Source organism: Anomaloglossus baeobatrachus, chromosome 12 (assembly GCF_048569485.1).
Source record: "Anomaloglossus baeobatrachus isolate aAnoBae1 chromosome 12, aAnoBae1.hap1, whole genome shotgun sequence".
Taxonomy (NCBI): domain Eukaryota; kingdom Metazoa; phylum Chordata; class Amphibia; order Anura; family Aromobatidae; genus Anomaloglossus; species Anomaloglossus baeobatrachus.
Genome location: NC_134364.1, coordinates 62287963 through 62305493, shown reverse-complemented (window position 1 = coordinate 62305493; position 17531 = coordinate 62287963). Strand labels below are relative to the sequence as shown.

General features: G+C 48.0%; 1 protein-coding gene across 3 annotated transcripts in view; it reads right to left on the bottom strand.

Moving 5' to 3' along the window:
- PPP1R13B (protein phosphatase 1 regulatory subunit 13B) overlaps positions 1-17531 on the bottom strand; it is a 106551-nt gene that overhangs the window by 73329 nt on the left and 15691 nt on the right. Inside the window, exons 1-2 of one of the 3 annotated variants that reach the window (XM_075330430.1) lie at positions 11754-11935; positions 7990-8137 (exon numbers count right to left, since the gene is read on the bottom strand). In XM_075330430.1, coding sequence (XP_075186545.1) covers positions 7990-8137; positions 11754-11864 — 259 coding nt within the window. In that variant the 5' untranslated portion in view covers positions 11865-11935. Of the gene's footprint in view, positions 1-7989; positions 8138-11753; positions 11936-17531 lie in introns of those variants that run through there. The other 2 variants (XM_075330432.1, XM_075330431.1) reach the window with 2 other exon arrangements.

The window sequence follows — 17531 nt, the reverse complement described above, 5'->3', positions numbered from 1 at the left end:
TGCCCGCACAATCCAGTTGGCGACGGTACTCTTAGCTACCTTCCTGCCCTTATTTCGACCAAAGGGCTGGATAAACAGGTTACTATCAAGGCGCCAAGAAGCAGTAACCTCCAGGTACTGCAATACAGTCCTACGGACATCCAAAGAATGAAACACTTCCTCACCGGGAGTCCGAGGATTCTGACAGAAGGAAGGCAGGATGATGGACTGAGAACGGTGGAAATCCGAAACCACCTTGGGAAGGAAGGAAGGATCCAGCTGAAAAACAATGCTGTCATCTCTGATGGTCAGGTAAGGTTCCCGAATAGACAAAGCCTGAAGTTCTCCGACTCTGCGAGCAGACGTGATAGCCACAAGAAAAGCAGTCTTGTGAGAAAGAGAACGAATGTGACAAGAGCACAGAGGCTCAAAAGGTGACTGAGATAGTCCGGTAAGGACCACATTGAGATCCCAGCGAGGCGTCAGGACCCTCTGACGTGGACAGAGTCTACTAGCGGACACAAAGAACCGACGGATCCAACGATGATCTGCCAGAGCAGTGTCAAAGACTGCACTGAGGGCTGACACCTGAACTTTCAGGGTGCTAGGCCGAAGGCCTAAGTCCAATCCACTCTGGAGAAAGTCCAGAATCTGCGCAATATTAGGCTGAAGTGGGTCAGGAGGCCGAGAACCACACCAGGAGGAAAATTTCTTCCAGATTTTGTTGTAAATACTATTAGTCACTGGTTTACGGTTCTTCTGCAGGGTAGCCACAACCCTGTCAGAAAGCCCTTGGGCCTTCAGTGCCCGGGCCTCAGAAGCCAGGCAGCCAAGTTGAGTTTCTGGGGAGCCGGATGGAAAATCGGACCCTGGGACAGTAAGCTGGGGTCCGAACCTAAGAGGACTGGGCCGTCTATTCCTAGAGTCATGACCAGGCTGTACCAACTCCTCCGATGCCACAGCGGAGCTACCAGTATAGTTGGGACCCCCTCGTCTCGGATCTTCCTCAGGGCCCTTGCGAGAAGAGGAAGAGGGGGGGAACGCGTAAGCGAGGCAAAAGGGCCAATCGTGGCAGAAAGCGTCTACTCCTAACGACTTGTCCCGTGGGTTCAGGGAGAAATATGTTGCGACCTTGCGATTCTCTGCCGAAGCAAAGAGGTCCACCTCTGGAGTACCCCACCTTGCCACCAGAGAGCAGAACACCGCCTGATCCAGGCTCCATTCCCCCGGATGAACATCCCGACGACTCAGGAAATCCGCCTGAAGATTTAGTGAGCCCTTCAGATGGACTGCAGAAAGGGATAGCAGTGATTGTTCCGCCCAATGAAAGATCCGGGAGGACACTGACTTCAGGGCGCCTGAGCGTGTACTGCCCTGATGGCGGAGATGTGCCACTGTTGTGACATTGTCTGAATATACCAGGACGTGAGAGTCTCGGACGAGGTCCTGAGCCGCAAGGAGGGCTTCCCTGACTGCCCTGAGCTCCCGGTAGTTGGAGGATTGGGAGCTGACGTAAGGACTCCAGACCCCTTGAAATGGGGAATTGCCACCATTGCACCCCATCCTCGCAGGCTGGCATCTGTGGTCAGTGTAACCAGGGGTGCCTGCGTCCAGGCAACCCCCACCTGTAGGTTGCTGGGCCGCAGCCACCAGAGAAGGGATGAGGAGACGGGCCCCGAGAGGCGAAACCGTCTGTTTAGGGATGACGGGAGTCTGTCCCAATGTGCCAGGATATGATCCTGGAGACACCGAGAATGGGCCTGAGCCCACCTGACTGAGGGAATGCAGGACGTCATGGAACCCAGAGCTGACATAACCGCTCGAAGCGTCGGGCGAGCCTGCCTGCGAAGCTTTGATATTTTGGCTAACAGAGCTACCTTGTGGCCCTCCGGGAGAAAAGATGCCTGTCGGAGTCCAGCAGCACTCCGAGAAACTGCCGAGTGGAGGAGGGGTTTAACTGTGATTTTTTGAGATTGGGAATCCATCCCAGGGACCGAAGGATTCCCAAAGACTTTTCCACATGGCTCCGGAGGGTTGGAGCAGATGGAGCCATGAGAAGAAAGTCGTCCAAATATGGAACCAGACAGATACCCTGCAATCTTATGAAGGCGACCACCTCTGCCATGATCTTTGAAAAGATCCTTGGCGCCGAGGAGATCCTGAAGGGAAGTACATTGAATTGGAAATGAAGCACTTCCTCCCCCTGTAGCACCGCAAACCTGAGGTATTGCCTGTGACCCGGATGGACGGGCACATGGAAGTAGGCGTCTTTCAGATCTATAGAGGCCATCTGGTGGTGTAGACCTATCAGGGGAATAGCTGATTTTACTGACTCCATCTTGAACTGCCGGTACCTGACCTGACGGTTTAGACGTTTTAAATTGATTATTATACGGACGTCGCCAGACGGCTTCTTGACAAGGAAGAGGCGAGAGTAGTGTCCTACCCCTTCTTCCCGACTCGGGACTGGGGAAACGACCCCCGCGTGCATTAGCTCTATAATCTTTGCGTACAACAGAGCCTGTGAAACCTGCGACGCCAGAGCAGTGACTCGGAGACCCGGACGAGGGGGGGAGATGAATTCTATGAGGAGACCTTCCGAGACGATCTTCAGAACCCATTGGCAAGTGGTTATGGACCGCCACTGGGGAAGAAACGCCGAGAGTCGTCCCCCCACCCGGGCCGAGTCACTGTTTGTCCTGCTGAGGACGTTGTTGATGGGGAGGGATGAGGATGTTTCTCCCTCTACCCTTAGGATAGCTCCACCTGCCTGCCTTCCCTTTCCCTCTGGGCTGGGAGGCCTGAGGCATCGAGGGACGAAAGGACCGCTTCCTGGTGGGTCTAGGATCAGGCAAGGCCTTACGATCGGTCGCCTTGTCCAGAAGATCATCCAGGGCAGGCCCAAACACCAAATCCCCTTTAAACGGAAGGGAGCAAAGCCTCATTTTGGAGGTGGAGTCTCCACTCCAGGCCTTAAGCCAGAGGGCACGTCTGGCAGAGTTAGAAAGAACTGAGGTCCTGGCCGCCAGGCGGACAGATTCCACCGAGGTATCTGCCAAAAAACCTGGTAGCCTTCCTAAGCAAGGGAAGGGATTCCAGTAATTCCTCCCTAGGGGTCCCTTGGGAAATATGAGCCTCCAACTGGTCTAACCACCTAATTAGGGACCTGGATACACAAGTGGAGGCAATGTTAGCCTGAATAGAAGAAGACGATGCCTCCCAGGATCGCTTCATCAGGCCTTCTACCTTCCTATCCATCTGATCCTTCAGTTGGGAAGTATCTTCAAAGGGAAGAGCCGTTTGTTTAGTTACCCTAGCCACCTGTACGTCTACTTTTGGGACCTCCCAATGTAATCCAGAAGGTTCTAGGAGGAAACCGGCGTCTAGGGTCACTCCGTACCCGCCTCTCAGGAAATTCCCATTCCTGAGAGACAATATCCAGAATATTGGCATGAACTGGAAATCCTAACTGTTTGACTGATTTCAGGCCAGCAAACATTTCATCCTGGATTGAGGGAAGAGACTGCACTTCCTCTAACCCCATAGTGCTCCGAACTGCCCCAATAAGAGCCCCCAAATCTTCTGAGGGAAACAGAAAGGACTGGTCAGACCCCCCAAAAGGGAAATCCTTCATCAGGACCCTCAGAGGTGGAATCAGCGTCCTCCTGATCAGACGGGGTCGACTGGAGTCTCCTCTTCTTTGGAGAAGAGGGTCCAGGGGCAGGGCCAGGAGCAGGGCCAGGAGCAGGGCCAGGAGCAGGGAGGGAGGCCAGGGAGGCCCTAATCTCCTGTTTCATCATGGACCGCAACTCGTCTATCAGGGACGGTTGTTCGGCTCTAATAATCTGGTCCGTGCATTGTTGGCAAAGCTTTTTGTCCCATACTGCAGGGAGCTTCTTTATACAGACAGGACATTTTTTTATTTTTTCAAATCTGTCAGGTCTATCCGGCTTATCGGACTTGTCAGCCTTCTCTGACTTCTCAGGCTTCTCTGATTTTTCATTTCTGTCAGTTTTCTTAGTGGCCTTGTCCTCCTAGAAACCACAGACCAGAGAGCCATAAATCATCTGACTGAGACCTATGTCCGAGGGACCATCCCCCTCCATACTTACAGTAGCAGGGGGCACACTGGGTTCTGCAGATGCAGCTGCAGCGGAAGACATGACAGGGAGCACGGTTGCTTACCATGATCTGACGTCTTCACGGCAGCCCTTATGCAAAAGGGCCTGCCCCCCCAGTGACGGCTGACGTTCCCCGCCTCCCGCATCCGGTCCCGGACAGGCCCAGCCAGCGTCGGCGTGTCCTCCACGCTGCCTCCGCAAACCAGAAGCGCTCAACCGGAAGTCCGCAAGACCGGAAGTCCCGCCCCCGGGAGCACTTCCGGATCGCTCCGGCAGCGTGCATGCAGGAAGCGGCCGGCGGCTCATGGAGGACGCCGGCCGGGGAGCTCAACAGCCTGCATAACCCCTAAGGAGGCTCCGGAAGGCTGGAGCAGCGGTCCCTCACATCGTGAGGGAACAGCAAGGGAGGAGCGGTGAAGGCCCGACCGATGCTGTCCGGCTTAAGGTAACAGGGGAAAGAAAAATATTATACTGTAGTTCGCCGGCCACCACAGCATAGGAGAAAAATAAAAAACCTCTCCATGCCCCATGGGGACAGGAAAGACACTGGCTGTGGGAGGTGGGAGGGTCCTTTTAAACCTCTTGAACTTCCTGTCCCAATTAGGGCGTGGAGAGACAACCTCCTATGCTGTCGTGGAAGGGACTAGAGAAAAGAATGTTATTTCTTTTTTTATATTTTTTTTTTTTTTAAATTGTGAAAAGTTTATTCAGAGGGTCATTTATTATTCAAACCCTCAAACCACAAGAATTCTGTTTGGTTCCCCTAAAGTATTAAGAAGTATTTCAGGCACAAAGAACAATGAGCTTCACATGTTTGGATTAATTATCTCTTTTTCCAGCCTTTTCTGACTAATTAAGACCCTCCCCAAACTTGTGAATAGCACTCATACTTGGTCAACATGGGAAAGACAAAGGAGCATTCCAAGGCCATCAGAGACAAGATCGTGGAGGGTCACAAGGCTGGCAAGGGGTACAAAACCCTTTCCAAGGAGTTGGGCCTACCTGTCTCCACTGTTGGGAGCATCATCCGGAAGTGGAAGGCTTATGGAACTACTGTTAGCCTTCCACGGCCTGGACAGCCTTTGAAAGTTTCCACCCGTGCCGATGCCAGGCTTGTCCGAAGAGTCAAGGCTAAGCCAAGGACAACAAGGAAGGAGCTCCGGGAAGATCTCATGGCAGTGGGGACATTGGTTTCAGTCAATACCATAAGTAACGTACTCCACCGCAATGGTCTCCGTTCCAGACGAGCCCGTAAGGTACCTTTACTTTCAAAGCGTCATGTCAAGGCTCGTCTACAGTTTGCTCATGATCACTTGGAGGACTCTGAGACAGACTGGTTCAAGGTTCTCTGGTCTGATGAGACCAAGATCGAGATCTTTGGTGCCAACCACACACGTGACGTTTGGAGACTGGATGGCACTGCATACAACCCCAAGAATACCATCCCTACAGTCAAGCATGGTGGTGGCAGCATCATGCTGTGGGGCTGTTTCTCAGCCAAGGGGCCTGGCCATCTGGTCCGCATCCATGGGAAGATGGATAGCACGGCCTACCTGGAGATTTTGGCCAAGAACCTCCGCTCCTCCATCAAGGATCTTAAGATGGGTCGTCATTTCATCTTCCAACAAGACAACGACCCAAAGCACACAGCCAAGAAAACCAAGGCCTTGGTTCAAGAGGGAATAAATCAAGGTGTTGCCGTGCCCTAGTCAGTCTCCTGACCTTAACCCAATTGAAAACTTGTGGAAGGAGCTCAAGATTAAAGTCCACATGAGACACCCAAAGAACCTAGATAACTTGGAGAAGATCTGCATGGAGGAGTGGGCCAAGATAACTCCAGAGACCTGTGCCGGCCTGATCAGGTCTTATAAAAGATGATTATTAGCTGTAATTGCAAACAAGGGTTATTCCACAAAATATTAAACCTAGGGGTTGAATAATAATTGACCCACACTTTTATGTTGAAAATTTATTAAAATTTAACTGAGCAACATAACTTGTTGGTTTGTAAGATTTATGCATCTGTTAATAAATCCTGCTCTTGTTTGAAGTTTGCAGGCTCTAACTTATTTGCATCTTATCAAACCTGCTAAATCTGCAGGGGGTTGAATACTACTTGTAGGCACTGTACACCTGCTAGGACAGGGTTTGGGCACAGTACCCCATATACACCTGCTAGGACAGCATTTGGGCACAGTACCCCATATACATCTGCTAGGACACTATTTGGGCCCAGTAACCCATGTACTCCTGCTAGGACAGTATTTGGGCCCAGTACCCCATGTACTCCTGCTAGGACAGGGTTTGGGCACAGTACCCCATATACACCTGCTAGGACAGGGTTTGGGCACAGTACCCTATGTACACCTGCTAGGACAGTATTTGGGCACAGTACCCCATATACACCTGCTAGGACAGTATTTGGGCACAGTACCCCATATATATATGCTAGGACAGTATTTGGGCACAGTACCCCATATACACCTGCTAGGACACTATTTGGGCACAGTATACCATATACACCTGCTAGGACACTATTTGGGCACAGTATACCATATACACCTGCTAGGACAGGGTTTGGGCACAGTACCCCATGTACACCTGTCAGGGCAAAGTTTGGGCACAGTACCCCATATACACCTGCTAGGACAGGGTTTGGGCACAGTGCCCCATTTACACCTGCTAGGACAGTATTTGGGCACAGTACCCCATATACACCTGCTTGGACAGTATTTGGGCACAGTACCCTATGTACACCTGCTAGGACAGTATTTGGGCACAGTACCCCATAAACACCTGCTAGGACAGTATTTGGGAGCAGTATCCCATATACACCTGCTAGGACACCATTTGGGCACAGTACCCCATGTACACCTGCTAGGACAGGGTTTGGGCACAGTACCCCATTTATACCTGCTAGGACAGGGTTTGGGCACAGTACCCCATATACACCTGCTAGGACACTATTTGGGCACAGTACCCCATATACACCTGCTAGGACAGTATTTGGGCACAGTACCCCATATACATCTGCTAGGACAGGGTTTGGGCACAGTACCCCATATACACCTGCTAGGACAGGGTTTGGGCACAGTATCCCATACACACCTGCTAGGACACTATTTGGGCACAGTACCCCATATACACCTGCTAGGACAGGGTTTGGGCACAGTACCCCATATACACCTGCTAGGACAGTATTTGGGCACAGTACCCCATATACACCTGCTAGGACACTATTTGGGCACAGTACCCCATATACACCTGCTAGGACACTATTTGGGCACAGTACCCCATATACATCTGCTAGGACAGTATTTGGGCACAGTACCCCATATACATCTGCTAGGACAGTATTTGGGCACAGTACCCCATATACACCTGCTAGGACAGTATTTGGGCACAGTACCCCATATACACCTGCTAGGACAGTATTTGGGAGCAGTATCCCATATACACCTGCTATGACACTATTTGGGCACAGTACCCTATGTACACCTGCTAGGACACTATTTGGGCACAGTATCCCATATACACCTACTAGGACAGGATTTGGGTGCAGAATACCATATTAATTTGCTGATACCCCATATGCACTTGCAGGTACGGCATTATATATCTGCACCCATGCAGCATTACCCCATGAGTGCCTGCCGTTACATGGCTGCAGTGCCCACAAATGCTCCACCTGTTGCAGAATCTGACATGCCCTGCTTGTTTAGTGTGTTGCTGCAAAATTTCACAACTACTGCCAGAGACCAGGACGCCCCACCAGAGAACAGAGCGCCCCACCAGAGAACAGAGTGCCTCGTCAGAGACCGGGGTGCCCCGCCGCCAGAGACCACAGCGTTCAAGCTTCATTTCATTCTTCCATTATAGGATGACCTACCGTTCCCGCGCCACACTTCTGCCAGGTGGCACGCGCCTTCTCCAGGCTCCTTGCAGAACTCCACCACATCTCGGCACGTCGTCTCAGGAGTTATTGGGACTTCGGTTAATATTTGTTCATTATTACTAAGAAACACGGTTAAAATAGTCTGAAAGAGAAAAAAGAAAGCGGCGGTTACACAGGAGCAGTGATAGCAATGTACAGCACAGGAGCAGTGATAGCAATGTACAGCACAGGAGCAGTGATAGCAACGTACAGCACAGGAGCAGTGATAGCAATGTACAGCACAGGAGCAGTGATAGCAACGTACAGCACAGGAGCAGTGATAGCAATGTACAGCACAGGAGCAGTGATAGCAATGTACAGCACAGGAGCAGTGATAGCAATGTACAGCACAGGAGCAGTGATAGCAATGTACAGCACAGGAGCAGTGATAGCAATGTACAGCACAGGAGCAGTGATAGCAATGTACAGCACAGGAGCAGTGATAGCAATGTACAGCACTGGAGCAGTGATAGCAATGTACAGCACAGGAGCAGTGATAGCAATGTACAGCACAGGAGCAGTGATAGCAATGTACAGCACTGGAGCAGTGATAGCAATGTACAGCACAGGAGCAGTGATAGCAATGTACAGCACAGGAGCAGTGATAGCAATGTACAGCACTGGAGCAGTGATAGCAATGTACAGCACAGGAGCAGTGATAGCAATGTACAGCACAGGAGCAGTGATAGCAATGTACAGCACAGGAGCAGTGATAGCAATGTACAGCACAGGAGCAGTGATAGCAATGTACAGCACAGGAGCAGTGATAGCAATGTACAGCACAGGAGCCATACACAATGAAGGAGACTATTCCAGCTGGTGTAGGATGATCACAGGATTGCTCATGATTTGGGGTTCGGAGATGAGGAACGTGCGGACCACTCACAAGGTGAAAACAAATAGGGACTCACAATGGGATGGAAAACTGTAAAGTCACCAGACAGGACACAGTTGTTACTGCTCAGTGTGAACAGAGGCGATGATGTGCAGATGTGGGAGTAAATAAGCAATGCTAATGTGCGGGTGCCCGGGGCGTCCTCCGCAGGCTCAGCTCCTGCCTCCGAGTGTACACACAGGACACAAACTAGGTCACCAAAGAGCACGTCTCCGCAGTCCCCACACAGGGCACACGCTTTATTTATGGGTAGTTTTCAGTATCTCAACATTTGTGCTGCACTTTTCTTACTTTCTGATAAACGCAGAACGTATTGAGCATTATGGAATCCAAAGCTGTTATTTATCAAACGTCTTTATGAAATCGCCTTCATTATCTACTTACACAAGTCCCTGATACACCGGAGGAAGAACAGCAAGAAAATATAATATACAAATAATGCATGGACGAAAGTATAGGGAAACATTCCGAGCAGCCGTACGTCACCAAGCACAATGCCGAGCCGTACGTCACCAAGCACAATGCCGTGCCATACATCACCAAGCACAATGCCGAGCCGTACGTCACCAAGCACAATGCCGATCTGTACATCACCAAGCACAATGCCGAGCGTCACCAAGCACAATGCCGATCTGTACATCACCAAGCACAATGCCGAGCGTCACCAAGCACAATGTCGAGCCGTACGTCACCAAGCACAATGCCGTGCCATACATCACCAAGCACAATGCCGAGCCGTACGTCACCAAGCGCAATGCCGATCTGTACATCACCAAGCACAATGCCGAGCGTCACCAAGCACAATGCCGATCTGTACATCACCAAGCACAATGCCGAGCCGTACGTCACCAAGCACAATGCCGTGCCATACATCACCAAGCACAATGCCGAGCCGTACGTCACCAAGCACAATGCCGATCTGTACATCACCAAGCACAATGCCGAGCGTCACCAAGCACAATGCCGAGCGTCACCAAGCACAATGCCGATCTGTACATCACCAAGCACAATGCCGAGCGTCACCAAGCACAATGCCGAGCCGTACGTCACCAAGCACAATGCCGAGTCGTACGTCACCAAGCACAATGCCGAGGCGTATATCACCAAGCACAATGCCGAGCCATACATCAAGCACAATGCTGAGCCGTACATCATCAAGCGCAATGCCGAGCCGTACATCACCAAGCACAATGCCGAACTGTACATCACCAATCACAATGCCGAGCCGTACATCACCAAGCACAATGCCGAGCCGTACATCACCAAGCACAATGCCGAGCCATACATCAAGCGCAATGCCGAGCCGTACATCACCAAGCACAATGCCGAGCCGTACATCAAGCGCAATGCCGAGCCGTACATCAAGCGCAATGCCGAGCCGTACATCAAGCGCAATGCCGAGCCGTACATCACCAAGCACAATGCCGAGCGTCGGATGGAGCAGTATAAAGCCGCCACCACTGGACTCTGGAGGAGACGTGTTCTGTGCAGTGATGGATCACACTTCTGTGTCTGATATAGGAGTCAGAGTTTGGTGAATGCAGGAGAACGTTACCCCCGGACTCTATTGTGCCCGTTGTACAGTTTGGCAAAGGAGGATAATGCTCTGGATTTGGTTTATTTTTCAGGAGTTGGCTTTGGACACTTAATTTCAGTGAAGGGACATAAAAGCATGGGGGAGAGCGCTGACTGAAGAATATGACCGGCCGTACAGAGCCCAGACGCAGCAAAAACGGCCTGCGTGAACATAGCCTAATAATGGCTAAAAAAACACAGCTACTGAAACAAATTAAAAAATAAATAGAATCACAGGAAAATCCATAGCAAATAAATAATATATATATATATATATATATATATATATATATATATATATATATATATATATATATATATATATATATATATATTCAGCAAAAGAAAACATCTATACAATTACAGTAAAAACCACAGCAAATAAAAAAATATATATCTATAAAATCAGAGTAAACACCAGCTTTTTTTTTTTACTGCCAAGAGTAAATTTACCTGCAGGAAAAAAAGCAATGTGTGACCAGTCTAAATAACCTTTGTTCCAGAATAATATTATATAATATTATAATTACATTATATATATATATATATATATATATATATATATATATATATATATATATATATATATATATATATATATATATATATATATATATATATATATATATATATATATATATATATATATATATATATATATATATTTTTTTTTTTTTCTTCTTTTTTTTTTTTTTTTAAAAATTGGACAATTATTTGACTGTTTTAAAAGATATTTTGCTTTTTATTTCTTAATGGAAATTGACTATCTGGATGACATATTAGCTATAAAATTTGGGGATTTTTGAAAACTAGACTGACCCTAATGGAGCAGATACCAGCACCTGCGAGGACACAATGGGTCACGCAGTGGGGTAAAACTTCTATAACTAAAATAAGGAGCGACGTCTGAGAACGGAGTGAAAATCTGATTCCAGAAGAAAAGAAAAAAAATAAAATCCAGAAATCCAAATAGTATTTGGACCTAGACACAAATCATTGTTTCCTGGGTTATTGATGTCTTCATGAACAATACACAAAGCCGCCGCCGCCGTCACATGAGCCGACATCTGATTATCTATAGATATGTCTGATCCGTGTTACTTTCTTCTGTGTGCCACCCAGCTTTCCCTGGCCTCTGAATGGCAGATGTGACCTTAAATTCTCAATGCAATAGAGTCAATTTTTTGCCCGTGCAAATACTATGATGACCCATTTAGCTCTGCTACATCTGTAGAAAGAAGAGCGCTACCTTTTTCTGGATGATCTTCTTTGATATGGCCCCAGCCTTATCCCGGGGCAGTGACTTGTCCTTGGCTTTATTTATGAGGCTTTGCAGGATCATGGCGAACAGATTCTTCATGTGAAATTGCGCAGAAAAAGGGGGACCATTTAGGGGAAAAGAAGCGGTGGGACCCCGGATCTCAGGGACGAGACCTGTGCGCTGGAGCGGGGCTGCTGGTATTTGGAGGACGGAGCGGCTATGAGCGCTGATAAGAAGCAATGAGGACACAAAGCAGCCGCGGATGTGACAGCTCCACGATACGGAGGATCCAGCTTCACCTAATTAGGCAACAAGCGCTGGGAGAGATCAGTACGACGCGTACCCTGGGGGCGGCGAGAACATGGGGGCAAAAAGCCATCCGAGGACTGGACGGAGACCAGAGCATGCCGGACCCTCATATTGTGGGGACATGGGATTTCAGGTTAGGTCACCGAATTCAGAGGTGGTCGGGGGGCTTCCAGATTTAACAAAACTGCAATGTAGACAATTGAGAGGTCCATTGTGCAAGCGCTGCACTAAAAAACGGATCCGTCAACGGGTAAGATCTGGTCTCCCATACACTTCAAAAGCATCTGTCTACTATCCAAAAAACTGTCACTTGACATAAATATGGTTATATTATTACCTGGTGTAATTGCTGCTCTTCTCCTGAATCCGGCGCCTCTCCATTCCTGAGATATGGCCTCTTCATCCCTGTATATAAATCTAGACTTTATAGCCAAATGGGTGTGGTCTTAAGAATACGCAAAAACATTGAAGAGCACGCCCACTTGCCTTAACATGCAAATAGACATAAAGGAAAGAGGCTCTTCAGACCACGCCCAGTTGTCAAACTTTATATACAAAGAAGCGGGGGCCATCTCTTAGAAAAGGGATGCAGCTAGATTTACATAGAAGGAATAGGCTCCTCTAAGACCACGCCCAGTTGTCAAAAAATGTGTATACTAAAAAGGGGGGGGGGGCAAGCTAGATTTACATACAGGGAATAGGCTCCTCTAAGACCACACCCAGTTGTCAAATAAACTTTATATACAAAGAAGGGGGGCCGCTAGATCTACATACAAGGAATAGGCTCCTGACACCACGCCCAGTTGTCAAATAAAATTTGTATACAAAGGGGAAGCTAGATTTACATACAGAGAATAGGCTCCTCTAAGACTACACCCAGTTGTCAAATAAAATGTGTATACAAAGAAGAGGGGCTGCTAGATCTACATACAGGGAATAGGCTCCTGAGACCACACCCAGTTGTCAAATAAAATGTGTATACAAAGAAGGGGGGCTGCTAGCTTTACATAAAGGGAATAGGCTCCTGAGAACACGCCCAGTTGTCAAATAAAATTTGTATACAAAGAAGGGGGCTGCAAGATTTACATACAGGGAATAGGCTCCTCTGAGACCACACCCAGTTGTCAAATAAAATGTGTATACAAAGAAGAGGGGCTGCTAGATCTACATACAGGGAATAGGCTCCTGAGACCACACCCAGTTGTCAAATAAAATGTGTATACAAAGAAGGGGGGCTGCTAGGTTTACATAAAGGGAATAGGCTCCTCTGAGACCACACCCAGTTGTCAAACTTTAAATACAAAGAAGCGGGACCGTCTCTTAGAAAAAGGGAGGCAGCTAGTCAGATTTACATACAGGGAAGAGGTCCTCTGAGACCACGCCCAGTTGTCAAATAAAATGTATATACACAGAAAGGGGGGCAGCTAGATTTACATAAAGGGAAAAGGCTCCTTAGACCACGCCCAGTTGTCAAACTTTATATACAAAATAGCGAGGGCCGTCTTAGAAAATTGGAAGCAGTGGGATTTACATACAGGTAAAAGGCTCCTCTGAGACCACACCCAGTTGTCAAACTTTATATACACAGAAAGGGCGGGGCAGCTAAATTTGCATACAGGGAAGAGGCTTCACCGAAACCACGCCCAGTTGTCAAATAAACCTTGTATACGAAGAATCTAGGGCTGTATCTCAGAAAAGAGGAGGCATATTAATAAAAAATAAACATCGCCAGCTTCAGGAGAGCAGTGGCAAAAAAATTACTTCTCTCTGACAAGTGACCGCTCCTCTGTGAAAAGGATTTGACACCAGAATTCATAAAAGAAACTGGATAATTACTAAATGGATATCTTAGACCTGTTGAGGCTGATGTACTTACTTTGATGATGCATGTAACAATGGCTGCTTACCATTAATAACAGGGAGTACAACCTTAGCTTTTAGTGTCAGGGCAGCTCAGCCATTCTGCCATGGTTTTTCATAGTAAGCACACCAGCCTCATCAGGTCTAAAGGATCTGTTTACGCTGTTTGGGTTGTAAAAATTGGATGACAGATCCAGCTGAATAATAATATATGATGGCTACGGGTGCACTGCAGATGTGCGGTGTTCCCTGCGAGATCCCAGAACGCTTCTGCATCGGATGCCATTACTACACGGGACAATAATGTGATGAGCCAGCTCCAGGAAGGAAGAGGGGAGGAGCGGGGCTGTGCCCTGACAAAACATTCGGGCTTTGTGTTTGGGATCTATAGACTCATATCCTGCTGGAGCGGAGGGACGTGGGTCGTAAAAGGGATAATCAATTGTTATACAAGTAATGGGCGCTCACTTTTTGGATGAGTCAAAAAAAACAACAAAAAAAAGATGGCAGCCAATGACCTTCCCACCGCGCCCACACATTCCTTTAATTAGATCCAAGACATTAATATGCACCAGGTCCCCAGAGAGTGGTCCGAATGTGGAGACGCTGAAGGGGGATTTGGATGCCGAGGAACAACTGAAAATGTCACTTGTTGGCTGCTCTGCCCAAGAAAGTGCCAGTGCCTAGTAAAGCCCTGGTAATATACCCAGAAAGGAGGACAGGGCAGAAGGGCAAGAGAAATGGTGGTCTTAATGAAGGTGTGCTTATAGAGGGGGCACAAGGGGCAGCCGCAGCCAGGACCCGGCGGCGAAGGGAGCCCCAAGTCAAAAATGAAGAGATTAGAATCATAAAACGAAACATGACATCTGTGACCAGTTATAGGTTTTACATTGGAGACCCCGAAGCGTAAATTTACACCTCAGGACAAAATATTTAAGATTATCCTAAGGAAGTTAAAAGGGTATTCCCATTTTCATGATCTTATCCCAATACATAGAAGGCGTAAAAATAATATCAGTAAACACATCCAATTGTCTCCTCCTTAAGCTGGGTTCACACATAGCGACAGCGACAACGACATCACTGTTAAGTCACTGTGACGTAGCAGCGACCTTGTATGTCACTGTTATGATCGCTGCTTAGCTGTCAAACACAGACGATCATAACGTCGCTACATGTGCAGAGAGCAGGGAGCCGCGCACACTGCTTAGCGCTGGCTCCCTGCTCTCCTAGCTACAGTACACATAGGGTTAATTAACCCGATGTGTACTGCAGCTACATGTGCAGAGAGCAGGGAGCCGGCACTGGCAGCGAGAGCGGCGAATGCTGGTAACGAAGGTAAATATCAGGTAACCACCTTGGTTACCCGATGTTTACCTTGGTTACAGCTTACCGCAGCTGCCAGACGCCGGCTCCTGCTCCCTGCTCGCTTCATTTCGTCGCTCTCTCGCTGTCACACACAACGATCTGTGCGTCACAGCGAGAGAGCAACAATAAAAAAACGAACCAGGGCTGTGTGTAACGAGCAGCGATCTCACAGCAGGGGCCAGATCACTGCTCAGTGTCACACACAGCGAGATCGCTAATGAGGTCACTGCTGCGTCACAAAAAGCGTGACTCAGCAGCGATCTCGCTGTGTGTGAAGCACCCCTTACATCTGTGACCTAGTCTCCCGGTACTTACCTGCACGTAACCTCAGATCCTCACAAGATCTTCTTCTCTGCTCCTCTCTTATCTCCAATTCCCACCATCGCATCCAAGATTTCTCCCGTGCCTCCCCCATACTCTGGAATGCTCTGCCTCAGTACATCAGACTCTCCCCTACCGTGGAAAGCTTTAAGAGGAACCTCAAGACCCACCTCTTCCACCAAGCCTACAACCTACAATAGCCCTCAGTCCAGTAGACCACTGCACAACCAGCTCTGTCCTCACCTATTGTACCATCACCCATTCCCTGTAGACTGTGAGCCCTCGCGGGCAGGGTCCTCTCTCCTCCTATACCAGTCTGTCTTGTACTGTTAATGATTGTTGTACATATACCCTCTTTCACTTGTAAAGCGCCATGAAATAAATGGCGCAATAATAATAATAATAATAATAATAATTAGAAATGTAGTATAGTTCTCCTGATTATCCATGTCTCTTACCTCATGTGAAGGTTATTGCAGCTTAGGAATCCTTGGTTACAACCACTCATATAGTGACAGTAAGTTGCTAATTGTCTTACCTCATGTGCAGGGCATTGTAGCTTAGGTATCCATGGTTACAACCACTCAGTGACAGTTACTTGTGGTCTTACCTCATGTGCAGGGCATTGCAGCTTAGGTATCCATGGTTACGTCCACCTATAGTAACAGTTACTGCTCGTGGTCTTACCTCATGTGCAGGGCACTGCAGCTTAGGGTAGCCATGGTTCCGTCCACTCACAAAGTTAGCTGCCTGTGGTCAAAACCATGGATTCCTAAGCTGCAATGCCCTGCACATGAGATAACAGACATATCTATAGCAGGAGAACTATACTACATTTCTAATTGGAGGGATGTGGCGGCGGCTGCTGCTGCTTGCTGCTGCTACTACTACTACTACATAATGGGATAGGACCTTGGAGATGGGAATACTCCTTTAAATTTACACTTCCGGACAGAAACTAAGATTATTCTAAGGAACTCCATTGGGTATTCCTATCTCCAAGATCCTATCCCAATATGTAATAATATTAGCAAATACCTCCAATTAGAAATGTAGTATAGTTCTCCTGATTAGTTATATCTCTTACCTCATGTGCAGGGCATTGCAGTTTAGGTATCTGTGGTTACGAACACAAGCAACTAACTAGCTGTCATTACATGAGTAGTCATACCCATGGATATCTAAGCTGCAATGCCCTGCACATGAGGTAAGAGACATGTATAGTTCTTCTCGTTATGTCTGTTACCTCATGTGCAGGGCATTGCAGCTTGGCTGTAACCATGGATACCTACTCATACAGTGACAGTTAGTTGCTCGAGGTCTTCACCATGGATACCCAAGCTGCAATGCCCTGCACATGAGGTAAGAGATATAACTAATCAGGAGAACTATACTACATTTCTAATTAGAGGTATTTGCTAATAATAATAATAAATAATAATAATAATAATAATAATAATAATAATAATATTATTATTACTACACCTACTACATATTGGGATAGGATCCTGGAGATGGGAATACACTTTAATTGGGTTATTTTACATTCCTTTTTTTTCCTCTCTCCAGGATCTGGTAGCCACTTTATTTAGAACAAGAAAGCTGCCATTACGGAGCGTGTTATGACAGCGGAGCCTGCGCCATCATCTCTGCACAGACAAAACAACTGCTGAGTGTTTAGGAGATGTATCTGAGCCGCCATAATCCCTGAATCATGCTGTGGAATCCCGGACCCCGGCTCCGCACAACATGTTTCCTGCTGGTGCTGAAAAGTCAATGACAGGGATATAAAACCCTCCAACTCCTCACATGATAACGCCCCGGTGTAAATATGCAAGGCCCGAGAGCCGAGTCACAAGGACAAGAGATCCAGGGGTGCAGGAAGGAACACAGGGGGCGCTGCAAGTC